Source organism: Naumovozyma dairenensis, chromosome 11, assembly GCF_000227115.2.
Source record: "Naumovozyma dairenensis CBS 421 chromosome 11, complete genome".
Taxonomy (NCBI): Eukaryota; Fungi; Ascomycota; class Saccharomycetes; order Saccharomycetales; family Saccharomycetaceae; genus Naumovozyma; species Naumovozyma dairenensis.
In genome coordinates this window covers 204,729-222,165 of record NC_016489.1, presented here as the reverse complement: position 1 = coordinate 222,165, position 17,437 = coordinate 204,729, and the positions used below count along the sequence as shown (strand labels likewise).

The 17,437-nt window shown below is 34.8% G+C and overlaps 5 protein-coding genes across 5 annotated transcripts; 2 read left to right on the top strand and 3 right to left on the bottom strand.

Moving 5' to 3' along the window:
- Positions 1-119: 119 nt before the first annotated feature.
- Positions 120-1,700, top strand: FMP42 (Fmp42p; the record flags this gene model as incomplete). The annotated part of the gene is made up of 1 exon (XM_003672482.1): positions 120-1,700. The coding sequence occupies one exon, from the start codon at positions 120-122 to the stop codon at positions 1,698-1,700; it is 1,581 nt and encodes a 526-aa protein (XP_003672530.1).
- Positions 1,701-1,907: 207 nt separating this feature from the next.
- SNF2 (SWI/SNF catalytic subunit SNF2) lies at positions 1,908-7,100 on the bottom strand (the record flags this gene model as incomplete). The annotated part of the gene is made up of 1 exon (XM_003672481.1): positions 1,908-7,100. One exon carries the CDS (start codon positions 7,098-7,100, stop codon positions 1,908-1,910), a length of 5,193 nt encoding a protein of 1,730 aa, XP_003672529.1.
- A 797-nt stretch (positions 7,101-7,897) lies between these two features.
- Positions 7,898-10,009, bottom strand: TAF7 (TATA-binding protein-associated factor TAF7; the record flags this gene model as incomplete). Its single annotated transcript, XM_003672480.1, has 1 exon — positions 7,898-10,009. The coding sequence occupies one exon, from the start codon at positions 10,007-10,009 to the stop codon at positions 7,898-7,900; it is 2,112 nt and encodes a 703-aa protein (XP_003672528.1).
- Positions 10,010-10,340: 331 nt separating this feature from the next.
- Positions 10,341-11,414, top strand: MTF1 (RNA polymerase specificity factor; the record flags this gene model as incomplete). Its single annotated transcript, XM_003672479.1, has 1 exon — positions 10,341-11,414. One exon carries the CDS (start codon positions 10,341-10,343, stop codon positions 11,412-11,414), a length of 1,074 nt encoding a protein of 357 aa, XP_003672527.1.
- Positions 11,415-11,769: 355 nt separating this feature from the next.
- On the bottom strand, positions 11,770-16,926 carry RRP5 (Rrp5p; the record flags this gene model as incomplete). The annotated part of the gene is made up of 1 exon (XM_003672478.1): positions 11,770-16,926. One exon carries the CDS (start codon positions 16,924-16,926, stop codon positions 11,770-11,772), a length of 5,157 nt encoding a protein of 1,718 aa, XP_003672526.1.
- Positions 16,927-17,437: the final 511 nt, after the last annotated feature.

Genomic DNA, 17,437 nt, shown 5'->3' with positions numbered 1-17,437 from the left:
ACTAAATCGACTGTCATATGCAGGAAGAAAATGCATTTTGGCCAGACAAGTAATGAATAATAGAATTTCTATACCCAATTAGAAAGATATATTTAAATCTTATCGGCAAAACAACAAGAATGCAAGGCTCGAAATCCCTACATGTGAGCCAGATTTGCTGTGCAACGTTATGGTGTTTACTCTCCAGTGGGATTATATTTGGTTTCGCTGCTTTAAAACCAATATTAATAAGTGAAGGTATATATTCAGAGTTCTGTCTTAACCCAGAGTCGAACCAAATAGATACCATAATAAAAAGTGCAATATGCTCTGCTCAAGATCTAAAACTAAATTTTATTTTTACAGCTAGTGCTGGTATCACAAATATGATGGCATTACCAGTTGGTTGGATCTTAGACACATATGGCCCACGAATCACAGGAATAATAGGTTCATTCTTCTTAACCTTAGGAGCTTTGCTTTTCATTTTCCATGCAACATTCGTAACATTTATAGACCCATATATTTCAGGTTATATCATGCTCTCTGTGGGTGGACCGTTCGTGTTCATTTCCTGTTTCCAATTGGCAAACATTTTCCCCAGGAGATCAGGGTCCGTTTTGGCTTTATTGACTGGTGCTTTCGATTCTTCATCTGCATTATTCCTAGGATATAGAGTATTTTATCAGAAAGTTAATCCATCTTTCAACCTTTCGAAATTTTTTACATTATATCTCATTGTACCACTATTCATATTCATTTGTCAAGTTACAATTATGCCACATGAATCATATAAAACATGCGGCAATGTGGCAAAAATTACTGTGGAAGGTTTAGATGAATCAGGTCATCTGGTAGAAGGAGATGACGGATCTATGTTGGTCCCAGATCCAAATGAAAGAGAATTGTTGATAGCACAATTGGAAGATGATGAACAAAGAGAACCATCCCAATTTCATCGTGAAAGTGGCATTCCACTGGGACGTAGGAAATCTGTATTAGAAACTTATGTGGAAACCAAATTAGAGGAAAAATCAGGTGGTATCTTCGGGGTATTACATGGATATAGTGTCATTGATCAATTGAAAACGCCTTGGTTTTATCTATTACTTATATTCGCAATAATATCAATGATAAGAATAAACTACTTTATCGCTACAATCAGATCACAAGAAGAATATTTACTTGGTGATGAATTATTGGCATCCAAAATAAATGAAATATTTGACCTTGCCTTACCAATTGGTGGTGTACTATCTATCCCATTTATTGGGGTACTTTTAGATCATGTGAAAACCTTCAACGTTTTAAAATTATTATCTTGTATGTCTGTAATTATTGCCGTTCTGGGCCTAATTCCAAATTCTTTTTTCTTGAATTTAATCGGCATATTGGTATTAGTGATTTTTAGACCCTTCTATTATACAGTTATATCAGATTATGCTACAAAAGTGTTCGGATTTGAGACATTTGGGACCGTTTATGGACTACTAATTTGTATCAGTGGTATTTGCAATATGGGACAAAGCCTTTTAGATCAATTGACACACACCAAGTTTGATATGAATCCAACACCAGTGAACCTTGGTTTATTGTTGATAACCATTTTTTCAAGTGGTGCTTTATTAATTTACATTAATATTCAATTGAAGAAACAAAATAGATCTGTTAATTTAAATGACGAGGCCTTGGAACCGTTATCGGATCCTCACACAGATTGAACGCCTACAGAAAAAAGACTACACTACCCTGCATACCTCCTCTCTATAACATTACATATATTCTGTCCTATTATCAAAAAATCAAGTTTTTCATTTTTTATCATATTATGAATATATGTAGAATTACATTACTTAAAGTATATAATAATATAGGTAGTCTATTTTCTCCGATCGTCTGACAATAATATATAAATGAATTTGTTCCGTTTAGGAAGATGGGGATATTACATTGGATGCATCAGCAGAAGAATTCAACTGTAACGGTTTAGTTGCATATTTTTCATCAAAAATTGAAAAGTCAATAGGATCATCGTTTTCCGTTATTTCATGATATTTTTTAGTTACAGCTTCTTCTAATTCAGTAGAATCTTGATAAACTAAAGAGTCTTCAGTGTTATATATCCTTGCATTGCTGAAAATTAAATGGAAATCCTCCAGAACTTCTGATAATGAACAGTAGGCTTTTGTTTCAATATGTTTCTCAATATTCTCATAAGCTGCCGGATACTTTATTATAAGATAATAATCAGGATATATTGCCTTCGAAGGTTTCTGTAAAAAAATATCAGAAAGGTTTCTGCCATTTTTATCTTTGTAGTCCACAGCAAAATCAAACAGCTCTTGAGCCTGATTAGCTATGGTTTCGCGAACTTCTAAACTCTCAGTAACATTTTTCGCATCACGAATATAATCCAGACCATTTTTCTTTGGTGGTCTTCCCCGTGTACCTCTTCCACGTCCTCCTCTACCACGACCACGTATACGACCACGGCCTCTCGAATTAGTTCTTGCTGATTTTATTGAGGTTTTGCCAGCTGTTACCCTTATTTCTGGGGGTGTTTCATCTTCTACTGGTGGAGAAGTTCGAAGTTCTTCGTTTGGTGTATTTTCAACTGTCATTGGACTTTCAGGAATTGCAGTTTCGGAGCTAACGTCAGTGTCAACCAGTTTCATTTTCTTTGGTCTACCTCTAGATCTACCAGCTGCTTTCCTTTTCTTTGAACCTTCTTCCGTCTCGTTGAGAATAGCAACAACATCTTCCTCTTTTTCTGCCTTGGGTACTTCTAGTACCTGCTCATCCTCATTGTCACTTACTTCAAATTGTCTCAACCATTGTTCTTCGGAGACATTATCTGAATAATGAGTACTTTTACGTTCCCTAGCTCCCCTTCCGCTATACACTGCAGCCGCCTCAGATTCTTCACGGGCCATTTCTGCTTCTATATCTTGGTGATAAACATCCGGTAACTCACTATTATCTAATAATCTAGTTTTAATACCCATTTCTTTTTCTTTTTTAGTACGTTCTTCGTCAATTTTTTGGAAGATTTCTATTTCACCATCATTTCTGGCTAGTAATTCATTCAGTTCGTTATTATCCATTGTCTCTTCGTCTGTAATACCTTGCTCTCTTCTTTTTTTACGATCTTCTTCGGCTTCTAATAATGATCGTAGTAAAGCTTCTTGTTCTTCGGCGGTAGATTTATTATCGAATTTACCAGCTTGAATGACTTTACCATCAATATCTAGTTTCTTATGAGCTCTCTCTAAAATTGCTTCCTCCACTGAATGTTCTGTAATCAATCTTAGAATCCTAACTTCGTTCTTTTGACCAATTCTATGCGCTCTATCTTGTGCTTGTAAATCTTGATGTGGATTCCAATCTGTGTCAAAGATAATAACTGTATCAGCAGTTTGTAAATTCAAACCAAGACCACCGGCTCTTGTTGATAAGATGAAACAAAAATATTCCGAGTTTGGTTCATTGAACAATTGTAAGAGCATACTACGTTCATCCGATTTGGTGTGCCCATCCAGTCTTAGATACTTGAGGCCTGTAAACCTCAGAAAATCTTCCATAATATCCATAATTTGAGTCATTTGGAAGAAGATTAGTACTCTATGGCCGGTTGCTTTCAACTTTGGCAGAATTCTTTCTAATAATTCAAACTTACCTGCCACACGCCATATATTTGAATTCGTTTCTCTTGTAGGATTGATTCTATCTTCCACTTCTTCAAAGACAAATGGATGGTTACAAATTTTCTTCAATTGCATCAGTTGATTGTTAAATCCTCTTAAACCAACCATCTTTTTATTAGTGTGATCACCAATATATAACCTACGATATTTTAACATTTGTTGATACATGACCTGTTGCAAAGCACTCATTTGACATTTAATAACTTTTTCAACTTTATCTGGAAGATCTTTCTCAACATCTTTTTTCAGACGACGTAATAGGAATGGTCTCAGAACCTTATGTAATCTTCTAATAACCAGCAGTGTTTCTTCTTCATTTAATTCGATCTTATCTTGACCACCGGTGTTTGCGAATGGTGTATTAAACCACTCATCAAAAGATTTTACAGAATTGAAAATTTTGGGTAATGCAAAATTTAATAATGCCCATAGTTCTGGTAAATTATTTTGTAACGGTGTACCTGTAAGGATTAATCTATAATCAGAATGATAATATGTATTCAATGTCAAGGATAATTTTGATTGTGCATTTTTCATTCTATGACCTTCATCAATAATCATATGGATCCATTTTATCTTTGATAGTAAAGCTCTTTCCTTAATGATATATTCAAAAGTAGTTAAGACGACATCAAATTCACCTGATTTAATGATATTGTGTTTTGATTTTCTTTCAGCAGGTGAACCTTTATAAGAGACAGCTCGCATTGCAGGTGCCCATTTTGCAAATTCATTACTCCAATTTGATAACGTCGATAATGGCACAATAACCAAATAAGGACCATGAATATTTTTCGTTTCATACAAATATGTTAATAATGAAATGGTTTGAATAGTTTTACCCAACCCCATTTCGTCTGCTAGGATACCATTCAAATGATTATTGAAAAGTGATACCATCCATTGCAGCCCTTTCAATTGATACTCTTTTAAGGTACCACCTACTAACATAGTAGGCTGTCGCGTAATTACTTCTTTTATTCTGTGTGCTACACTATAATAGTCGATAGTACCAGCTAAATCGTCATCTTCATCTTCTTCATCGACTATTGCGTCTGTTAATTGAGGAGTTACCGATGGTTCTTGTTCTGAATTTTCTAACAAATGAGAATCAATCATTTCCTTTGTATATTTTTGTTGATCCTTCACTGCTTTAGTCAATGAATCCAAGAATGCATTAGTTTGTTTTAACAAATGAGTAATTCTCGTATCTTTTGTTTGATCTAACAATTTAATATATGCTTCTTCATCATTTGCCTTCAATGCTTGCAAACGTTCTTTAGCCTTTCTTTCTATCCTCTTTTGTTCATCTTTCTCAAGTGTCACATGAGTATTAATCAATTTATGACCATGTTTCAAACGTCGGTTCCGCTTTTCTGATCTTATAGTATATTGGTCGACAGATGAGTTAATTATCAAATTCAGTTTTTGTTCTTCTTGTTTCTTTCGTTTTTCATATTGTAATATTTCATGTTTTCTATATAGTTCATGTGTCAGTAATGTATCTTGTATGTTCACGTTTCTCACTTTGGAAAGGAAGTTCGGGTGCATATTTGTTAATAAAGAATTTTGATACCATTCAAATTGTAAGACGTGACCTCGCATTGCCTTTTGTAATGGTAGTAATTGAAGAGCATAGTAGTCATATAGACAATCATTTTGTTTGAGATTGTTTGCATCTTCAGTGGACAAAATAGTATTTAAGCATTCATCTAGTGAGGTATCGATATTTAAAGCAATTAATGTATGGTAAAGTTCCGTGGCAGTATGAATATCAATTCCTGGAGGAAGGAACCCTGGTTGAATGTGTAATGTTGGATCTGTTGCAGTTGGGAATAAGGAATCGTAAGTCACTTTTTGAGAAAAATCAGGAAGAGTAAATGAATCGACCATCATTGTTGGGTCCTTGACGTCAATGACATTTTCAACATTTTCAGAGAGAAGTGCCTTAAAATCATCCAACAGTATGGGAGGTTGAGGTTTTGGAGGTTCCTTATCACCTACAAATTCTGGTTCTTTAGGTTTTTCTTCTATGGTTTCCTTCTTCATTTCAACTTCTTTGGCCTTATTTTCTACCTTTTCTTCTTGTGGTTTCGATTTGGGTGATAAATCTGCATTTACTGTCTTAGCTCCAATAGGTTTAGCTTCAGCTATCGGGAGATACTGCGGGGTTGATAACTCATTCTTTGTTGAAGCATGTATCGTAGACTCATCCGCAGTCACATGTGGTGGCGTAATACCGTCTGGTATTTGATGGTTACGTTCTGGTTCTTTACCATCCTGTAGTTGTTGTTTTTGTTCCGTTTGTCTCTCCTGCAAATTTGTTTCAACCTCTTGGCCATCAACTTTATTATTAAAATCGTGAGATTGAGAATTCAATTGGTCATTTGAAGATTTATCATTTTGTTGTTCCGGTCCTTGGTTTTGATTGGTTTGTCTTCTTACAAACTCACTTAAAGACATTAACATTCTTCTAAAATCGGGGGGATTATTTATTGATCCTTGTATAATTGATTGACATTCCTCTGGAACAGATTGCTGGTTAACGAGACATTTCAATGCCGTTATCTGTGCTTTTAATAGAGTAGATTGTTCATTTGTGAATAGGTTAGAATGATGAGGGCGTTGTATATTATTGGATTCTGCTTGTGCCGATGACTGTTGCGTGTTCTTATTAAAAGTGTCGACATTTTGGGTATTATTTGGAATGATTTTGGGCACATTACTCTGAGACATGTCGCTTGGCTTTGAAGGATTTGGTGCAGGCGGTGATTGAACAGGTAAACTATCTTGAGTATTGTGCGGTTCTTGTACCTTTCCATTTGCTATGTGATTTATTTGTTCCTTATCGTTATTAAAGTTTTGATTCAGGTTTTCAGTAGTATCTTGCTTATTTTGTTTTAATGGGAGATTGGTAGTCTTTACCTTATGACCTGTTTGGTAATCGTTAGGTTCAGATGGTATTTGGGATTCTATATGGTTACTTTGTGACCTTGTTTCTGTGAATTGATTCTCATTGGGAGGCCGAACACTTTTAGGTGACTGTGCTAATGAACTATTTCTTCTTAAAGATGTGCTACTTGGAAAAGTATTATTAGTTGGTGTTGGAACATTTTTTGGACCATTCAATGACGTGCCAGGCGACGTGGTCTCGGTTGGTTCTTTACGTTGAATTACATCATTTGGTACCGGACTATTAGTAGTCTGCTCATTTTGCAGCTGCTGCTGTCGCTGCTGTAGCTGCTGTTTTGCATCCTGTTGTTGTTTTGCAGCTCTCTGTAATATTCTTGTGCAGGTAATGAATTCGGGCATCTGAGGAGCATTTTCACCATAAAGGTTTCGAAGTTGTTGCCATTTCAAATAACAACGACTAATTTCCTCCTTAGTCAGAACCCTGTTTGGTATTCCTAGATCCATTCTTGAAGGTTGAAGCTGTAGGAAATGGTAAAATGCCAGTGAAGAAAGTGGCTTTTTATTGTTGTTATGACCAGCACGATATGGGCAATAGGAAACGAAATATGGGTTTTTCTCCTCTCAACAGAGCAATATAACAATATAAGTACGTATGTGTACCTTCTCCCTTATTTGAATGCTTTCTAATATCAAAATCTGCTTGCTTCTGTCCAGAAACTACTATTTACATATAGATAACTCATCATCGACTTAGATACAATAAATTCAAAGAAGTGATGTTTATTACCTTTTTTGGCGTCACGTTACACGGTCTGTTTATTAACCGTGAATTATATATGTAAGCGATGGGTGTTTGGTATACGGAATATATTATACGTATAGCTGTAGTTGTGAACTTGAGATTCACACTTGTCAAGTACGTCGTCGATTCTATCACGTATTTAAATCTATATAATGGAAATTAATTTACTAAGACATTAATGTCTCTTCACATTTCTTTAAGATATGCAACCAATAGACAACAACTTGAAACATATTTCTTAATTAGGTTGCCATTACTAAATTCAAGTATTAGGCGCTCAACCCCATTATAATTGAAATATATTTCCCAATTAGGTTAACACAATGAGCATATTTCAACATAATGTTCAGTACAGTATATTCAAACAGTGTGCATAGCAATATAAATTTGCTTCACTTAACTTAGATTCAAAAAAAAAATTTAACAACTCTGATAAATATATTCGTTCCTTCTATATATCGTCCCTATGTATTTATGTTATGTATGGCATTTCTGAAGTCTATTCATCCCCTTCTGCCCCAAACAACATCATCATATCAAGGTCATTTTGATCTAATCCACCGTTTTCTTCATCTCCTGCCGCTGATGCAGCTGCTTCCTCACCTCCAGCAGCTTGGGGACTCGTTTCCTCTACATTCGCAACTTCATTATCATCAGCTTCTTGTTGTTCATCAACATCATCTTCGTCAAGATCCATTTCTTCGTCCTCGTCATCTTCATCTTCACCGTCGTCTTCATCTTCACCATCCTCACCATCTTCATCATCCATCGGTGCAGTGGATGCAAACAAATCATCCTCATCCGCAGATTGGCTCTTTTTATGCTTCTGAAGTTCTTCTTCACTAGCTTGTAATTGCTTCTTTTTCAATTCCACTTCCTTCTCTAATTTCTTAATACTATCAATAAATCTTGACTTCAATAAGGGATTTGTAGCCTTTTCGAGCTTGCTCTTAGTATGCGCAACTGTACTTTGCAACTCATTTAATTCATCTTGCAATAATTCTGCATGTTGTCTCTTTTCTGATATTTCTTTAGTATTTGAACGTGTGCCCTCTTCGTCTTCTTCTTCCTCGTCATCCTCATCCTCCTCTTCATCCTCTTCCTCTTCCTCTTCTTCATCCTCTTCTTCTTCATCTTCATCTTCATCTTCAGCTCCCAGGTACTGATCTACTTCCTCCATTGGTTCTTCACCAGGTATAATTGCTGCTGCCGCTGCTGCTGCTGCTGCTTGTTGTGGCCGCTCAATTGAAGTAGTGGTTGTGATTGCCGTAGTAGTAGTTGTTGTTGATGTTGGTGCACCTGAAAGCGTTTCGGTCTTAACTAATTCTTGTGTCATTATTCCATTTTCCCCTCGTTCTTCCTCTTCTTCTTCTTCTTCACTATTGAATGCCGCCTCTAGATCTAATTCTTCATCTTCTTCAGCCATTTCCATCCCTGGGTCTATATGAGTTTGTTCTTGTATAGTAACTGCGGTGGGTTGTCGAGACGGTAGTGGTATTGTCATTCCTGATGTAGCTGTTTGTTGAGATTGTGGTTTACTGACATCAGTCGAAGATTCGTTGAAGAACGAATCATCAAATGAATTAGGTATAGCCATTGATACACCAAGAGATTCAGATTCATCAACCAGTTCATATTGGACTTCTTCAGCTTGCACATCTTGTTTTAACAAAATGTCAACAACACCCTCCACATAATCAAATTCTGTAGCATTCATTTTTCTTCTAAATCTTCTATTCCTTACATTATACAATGGTGGTGTTAACCCATGCTTATAATCATATTCTTTCAACACAATATCATCCAAATATTTTTGTTCCATTTCAGAATAAATTGAATTATTAGTGTTGGACGGAAGAGTGTTGAAATTCTTAAAGAAGTTCTTCCTATTCCCATCAATTTCATCTTTATAACTTTCAAAATGTTTGGAGACTAAATCCTCAGAATCCGGAGCTCTCAATTGGAAAACATGCTCATCATCCTCATTATTGCTACTCAAATCTTTAACACACAACAACATTTGACAAACATCAAAAGTCTTTAACAAATTCTTCCTATCTACACTCTTATTCACTTCAATGATGGTAGGTAAATCTACTAAGATAGCACCATACCTTACATCATTAATTATAACAATAGCGTGTCTATGACCCATCCATTTAATACTAAATCCAGAATAATCACCTGAATCAATGCTATTCTTAATGAACTCCAATTGAAGATCAGGAATCACTCTTAAAATGATCCCAGACTCAATCAAAGGGTCATCTTCTATATCAGATGCTTCTGAATCATAACCTTCACCAGGTATCCGTATTGGTTTCAACCGTAATTTAGGAGCTTTATAAATTTTCTCTTGTTTCTTTTTAGGTTTCAAGTTCAACTTTAATTTCAAACCATTACTGGATGATGATACTTTGTTAGATTTACCATTAGTTTTCTTCTTGCCTAGATTTATCTTCAATTTAGGTTTCTTTAATTCTGTAGATGGTGTGGATCCGGTACTTGATGACGTCTTTGCTTTAATACGAATCTTCTTTAAGTTTGGTTGTTCTGATGAGGGCGTTGGGTCGTTGGGATCTCTTGGTTTTTTCAGCTTTATGACTGGCATGATGCAATCAGTAAATTGTTATTGGATATCTGTAGATGATAATGACGTGTGAATACAATGCTGAAGTTACTCTGTAGTCCTTGATTTGAAGACTTTTCAGTTACTCTCTTTCATGTGTCTTCTTCATAGATATAGAAGTTCAATATTTTGTTCAAGAAATCGTGCTATTTAAAATTCGTTATATAATGTTCCAGAAGAATATTGAAAGTTATCTATTGAAATACAAAGCAACCAAACGCCGTTTCCATACTACCATTCATATTATCAGTACTGCCAATTGAGTGATTAAGTACACTCAGGATATTAAGAAAAATCTATCGAAAAAGAAACTATGCGTGTTCCACTACCGCCATTAGAACAGATTCAACAGATAACTCAACGTTATGGTGCAAGATATCTAATAAATCCTAATGTCTATGACAAGATATATGATAAACTGAATTTAGAAGCCACTTACAAGGATCCATCGAAATTACAAATATTGGATTTATACTCTGGGCCAGGTATACAATCAGCTACATTTTACAACCGATATTCTCCATCACAATGCGTCCTCATGGAATCAAGGCCACAGTTTTTGAGATTCATACAGAACAACTACACCAGTGATTCTTCATCTTCTCCATTGATATTATATCCACAAGATCCGTATAACTGGAAATCCTTTATCAATCTAATTGAAAAGGATAAGGTACTGATACCGAAGAAAGAACCTTTTGAACAAGTACACGATTCATTCTTAATAACAGGTAACTTAACAAATCATAACAACGAATCATTAATCATGCAATGGTTTGCCTGTATTGGGAATCAAAATTGGTTACAAAGATTCGGTAGAGTGAAAATGCTACTGTGGATTCCTGTCAGTACAGCAATCAAACTCTTAGCTCCATTAGGCAGTAAAAATAGAAGTAAGATGAGTGTCATTGGTGACACTTTGACTGATATCAATTTAATAGCCATTTCAAATGAGAAAGATTTGAAGAAATTCGATGCAGTATTGTTGAAAAATAATCATCCTTTAGTATTTGATGGATCTGATAACAAAATGATGTTGCAGACAGTAAATCATAGTAATTCAAATGACTCATCAAATAATTCAATCGTTTTATTGGAAATTACTCCCAAGTTTATTGAGTTGGATTTCGAAAACTGGGACTATGTGACGAAACATCTTATGGTATTAAAAAGAACGAAATTGACTGACGCTTTTGATTCATTGGGACATGGAAGCAAAGATTATTTCACATCAAAAATTGAAGATAAAGATTTTTTGAAAAAGACACCCGCTGACTTAGATTGGAAAGAATTTATTCATTTAACAGAGCTTTTTGCAAATTGGCCATTCAAGCCTGATATTTACATGGATTTTATCGATATCTTACAGGAAGAAAGTTCTGCGTAGTAATCCACGTTTGTTGTTGGGACGGTGAGAGATTGTAATTGTTCAGCCGTGTAAATAGAAATAGATAGATATTATTATGATTACTATTGCAAATGAAAATACTCAGTCCCAATTCTCATCAAGGAATTAATAACAGATTAAACAATCCTTTATACTGCGATACAGAAATGCTATAGACTTTATATATGCTTTATAAATAGAGTAAAAGTGTAAATACTTTAAGTTCTCTTATAATGGAAAGTTTTATATAGAATAATAATAAACATAAAATAAGACTAATATACATTTTATTTATTTACTCACCGCCTCTATATGATGATGATGTTAATGATAAACAGATTTGAGGAAATTGTTCTTAAGCTTCAATTTCTTCAGCGTGACTGTTAACATATTCAGTGGCCTTGGCTTTAACATATTCGACAGCTTTATCGTCTTTTTGGCTCTCTTCAAATTGAAGCCATTTGTTAAAGAAGAATTTAGCTTGCTTTCTTGTAACCTTCTTGGTCAAAACGCGTTCAAATAATTCTTCAACCTTCTTCTTTTCCTTGATCTTAATTTCTTGATCAATATAGACATTCCATATATCGATTCTCTTAGGTGCATCTGCTATCAAACCTTCAAGTAATGAACGACCACCTTCTGGATCACCTTTGGCAAATTCTAACTGAGCAAATTTCCTCACAACTTCAATATGACTACGTTTAGGAAGAGCCTTCAATGAATTAGCTAATATAGAACGTGCTTCTTGTGTTTGTCCTTGAGAAATCAAGAAATCGCCCCAGGAAACCCATATAGAAACCTTTTCACTACCGAACTTCTTAGCAGTAACTTTATATAATTCGGATGCCTTATCGGATTTTTCACTCATTTGATATATGCTCAAAAGCTTATTATGCATTGTAAAGGAATCCATGTACTGACATGATCTTTTGAAAACATCTTCTAAAGTTTCTTCAGTACCAAATGTATTCTCCAAATTTAATAAAGCAATCCAAATATTTTGTTTCTCAGCTTCTTCTCTAAAGTTTATAGTCTTTAATGCACGTTCAGCTAATTCACGAGCCTTTTCGATTTCACTCAATTGTAATTGGAATGCCATGTAGTTCATCCAAATAACTGATGAGTTTGGATTACCAATAATTAGTCTTTCAAAATCGGCAACAGATTCTGGAGCTCTTGTGCTGATATCAATAGTCTTATCTTCAACAATCTGTTTTTTCTTAGAGTGTTTATGTTTCTTACTCACAGTGAAATCTTCATCTTCGTCTTCTTCAGATTCTTCATCTTGTGCTTGGTCTAAAATGGAAGCAGTCCAATCAAAGCCAGTACTTAATGATAAATCATCAGTAGATACAGTTGTCTTCTTGGTGACGACAGGACGTTCATCAACATCAGACTCCACATCAGATTCATTATTGTAATCAATGACATCCACTGGTTCGTCCATATCTTCTTTAGCTGTGTCTTTCTTAGTAGCACTGTCCTTGCTGAATCTTGAAGCCTTCAAACTTAAGGATAATTGTTTCTTGGTTGGATTAACCTTTAAAACAAAGGCTTTAACTCTATCACCAGTACCGAATAAAGAAGAAAGATCTTTTGGTTGTGTGTCAGCAATTTCTGTTATATGAGCTAAACCAGTAACATTAACTGTGTTGTCTAATTTAACGAAAACACCAAAATCAGTGACATTCTTAACAGTACCATCGAAAACGTCATTAACTTTAATATCAGAGTAGCCCTTAAGAATATTTAAATCTCCATTAACTTCAGATTCTCTTAAAGTTAAAAGAATACGGTCATCCTCATCAGATTTCACTACTTTACCAATGACATGTTGCATTGGTTTGTAGAATTTCTTCCATTCTTTCAAATAAGAATCAGATAGTTTACTAACAGGAACGAAGGCTTGAATTGAACCACTTAAATAAACAAAGATACCTTTGTCTGAGACATTTTTAACAAGAGCATCGACAATGTCACCTTGTTTAATATCGTCGTGGGACTTAATTGAAGAAGATTTTGCAGAATCAGATTTCAATGAAACGTGGATCTTTTTGGATTCGACATCTACTGATAAAACCTTCACGAAAACAAGTTTGTTTTCTTTACCTTTGAAGGAGGCTACCAATGAAAGAGAGAAATTTTCCAAGGCATCTGTGGCAAAAGATAAAGCAGAAACTCCGTTCCCTAAATCTAACAACAAATATCTTTCAGTTACTTTGGTAATACGAGCAGGAAGCCTGTCACCTACTTTAATATCAGCAATTGATATGACAGTGTGGGATTTACCTTTAACATTAATGATGCCATGCTCAGTATCGATGGAAGTGACCGTAACAGGTAAAGCACAACCTAATGGGAAGTTGGATTCAATATCAGATCCTTTCAAACCATCTTTAGCTAAATCAAAAATAGATATCTTGGCTTTCAAAATTGGGGAAATAGTTAGCCATAAGAATTTTGAAGTATAGTTATTAACGTATCCTATTAATTCATCACCAACCGAAACATCGGAAATAGATTTCATATTTACAACAGGATTCCCTAAAACAGAAGTTTTCAATGATAATTCTAATGCCGTACCTTTGATAGCATGGTGAGAAATAGGTAAGAATTTATGGCTTTTCATATCATGTGTACCGATGATTTTAGCCTTAACGATGTCACCTTTTTTGAAACCACTTAATGGTTGCTTAGTATCCTTAATTTCTGATAGGTTGTCGTATACTTCAGCTACATCGATTCTACCGTGCAAGTTATCAGCTAAGATTACATTCAATTGGTTCTTTTTAATACCTTTGATTTGAGCTTTCACTAAAGTGCCTGGGGTGAAGTCTTTCAAACTCTTCATTGATGGATCAACTGGATTGATAGTTTCAAGGGAGTTGGTAGTGATCGTTACTTTATTGGTAGGTTCTTTCAAAGTCAACAAGAATCTTTGATTATCGTCATCAGTTCTCAATAAATAAGCAGTAACAGATTGATTGATGTAAAATACCTTGGAAATATCAATGTCGCGGCTTTCGACGGCGTAACTTGGTAAAACTAAACCAACAAATTTACCATTAAAAGCAACAAATATACCTTTATTTGAAATAGATTTAACGTAACCATGCAATGGAGTAGTTTTATCCTTTGATTTAAGATCAGCATAAGATAACGGAGATGATTCTTTTTCAGCATCCTTTAGTAGCGACTTCTTCAAAGTTAAATTGAAGATTTGAGTTCTTGTGTCCTTATCTATAACTAGACCTGTTAGCTTAGAACCTACTACAATCTTCTTGAATGCTGCTCTATTTTGTTCTATTCTAGCATCCGATAAATGACCAACATAAAGGACACCACGTAAGTCAACATCTTGTAGTTCGACGATTAGAGATTCTTTGGTTTTTTCAAGAACGGTAACATCAACTATAGAACGACCCGGAATTAATTTCTCAATTCTTTCCTTTTTCTGTTCGGCTTGATCATTGGAAATCTTACATGTTACTAGCATTCTTGATTGTTCTTCATCCATTTTCAAAATTTTGACGATGACCGTTTGACCAAGTCTTAAATGTTCTTCTGGTCTCTTAACAAAAACTTCTGAGATTTCAGCATTCGGCAAGAATGCTGTTAAACCACCAAAAAATGAAACAATACAACCATTGGGCCTGAAAGATTCGACTGTAGCAACTGTCTTTTCACTTTTTTCTTGAATAGTCTTAGCTTGAGCATAGGTCGAGATAAATTGGATATCACTATCATCTTCGATATTGACCAAGGTTTTCTTCAAAGTGACATATACACGGCCCTTTTCATCCACATTAAGCACTCTAGCTTTTACTTTAGAACCAATCTTGAATTTTCTTTCTGGGTAAACCAAACGAGTATCCGAAATGTGTAATGATGGAACGGTTGCCGTAAATTGACCATTGAATATTTTTAGTTTCATACCTTTACTAGAAACAGTTTCGATCTCACAGCCAGTTAATAACTCACCAACTGGGATGTCTTTTGTTCTCAAGTATTTTAGTTTCAGAGTTTCTGGAGCAGTAACCAATTCATATACATCGTCAACTGAGTTAAAACCAAGAACTCTAGCTGGTAACTTGTCGGTTCCTTCTTGTTCACCTACTCTTGAGGAATGAACTTGACCTATACGGTCATCATCCAAAGCTAAATATAAGTAATCAGAATCACGACCTTTCACATCACATGAGTCAAATTTGTAACCAATTGGGAAGGCTGATAAGCTTTCTGTTGCTTTTAATTTATTTTCTAAGTTAAGAATATGGGGTAAGATAGACAATATTAAAGTTTTGTCATTCTCTTTGTTGGTCAGTACTGCAATAATTCTAGCTTGAATATTACTACCAAGGGCGAATTTATGTTTTAAATCTTCTTCCTTGAACACTCTCAAATGTGCATTACCGATGAAACCTGGAACAAGACCAAATGCTTTACCATTTATACCTCTTGGTGTAATTTGTTGACATAACAAGTCAACAGATTGACCTGGCACAACAGCATCGACTGAAGAAATTTGTGTTATTTTATTCTTTTTATTAGTGAAATCCATATTAACTTGCACTGATCTATCAGATTTTTTGAAAACATTACCTAAGAACACTGAACCTGGTAATAAAGTTTCAAAATCTGGACAATCTTTCTTGGAAATGAACCCAGTCATGTTTTCAATACCGAGATCTAGAGTCGCACCATGATCTTCAATACTTTTAACTGAACATTGGACAGCTGTTGATCTAAGGAGATCATCTTCTTGAAATGGATTTACGCGGGATGGTTCAATTGTTAGTTCAATTCTCTTACTGTTTTTCTTTTTCATCTTTGGTTCCAAAGCACTATTAGTTATCACGCAACATCTTAACCATTGACCAATTTTGAAATATCTTTCTAATGATGGTAGCTCTTTGTTTGTCTGTGGTTTCTTATTTTCAGAATTTTCATCATCGGATGAATCATATTCTTCATTATCTTCTTTGTTTTTCGTATCCTGTTCATCGGATGAGGACATGTCTTCATCTAGTTCCTCTAACATGGACGTAAATTGTTCTGAAATATGTGTTAAATTAATGTAACCAGAAATATTATCAGTGAATGTAACACAGAGATCGGCTTTGGTAATAGATGAGATTTGACCAAGTAATAAAGATCCGACCTTTAAAGTCTTGAAATTTGCGTGTTGAACAACATTTAATTTTTCCTCTTCTTCTTCATCATTACCGCTTTCTGTTTTCGATGAGGATTTTTTCTTACTAATCTTTTTCTTCTTCTTAGGTCTAGATGCTTCATTGCTTGTAGGTTCAGATTCTTTACCAAATAAAACATCGTTGGCAGCTTCATTAGCTACTTGTTTCAGTTCTAAAGGGGTTAATGCTGATGACCCACCTCTTGGAAATGATACTTCTTCAGTATTTCTTATAAGAGCAGAAGCTTCTGGTTGTTTTGTAGCATCTTCTCTCGTTAAAGGAGATTCTTCATCTCTCTTTCTTTTTGTGAGAGGAACCATTGTTTTATAGAATTGTATAACACAGTTGATAGATCCTTAAATATCAGAATAAAAAAAACAACGTGGTTTGACCTCCTAGACAATTATTGGTGATTTGTTGCTTTTGTTTATACCTTCAACTATATACGGTACATAGCAAGACAATTTTTAGATCTATATTAAATTTTTTTTCAGCTCATCTCATCGCCTTCTCTTTAAAAAAATTTTCAACTGATAGTTGTCACCTTTAACGATTTATTGACATCTTAAAAAATAGCCGCCGATCCAATCAAACTTCTTATAATAATAGTGATTATCGCTAGTTATAACAGAATTTTAATTAAAAAAGAGTTTATTACACCCTAGCACCTCCAATATTATGTTCTCATTCTTTAAGAAATGGTACTTGTACCGGGAAATGCCTTTTGAAGACTGGGTATCAACGATCGCGAGTTCTCATGATATATGGGAACTAGTCCAAAAACACCATTGAAAGGAAACATTGTTTCTCCAAGGTACTAGAAATGTAACT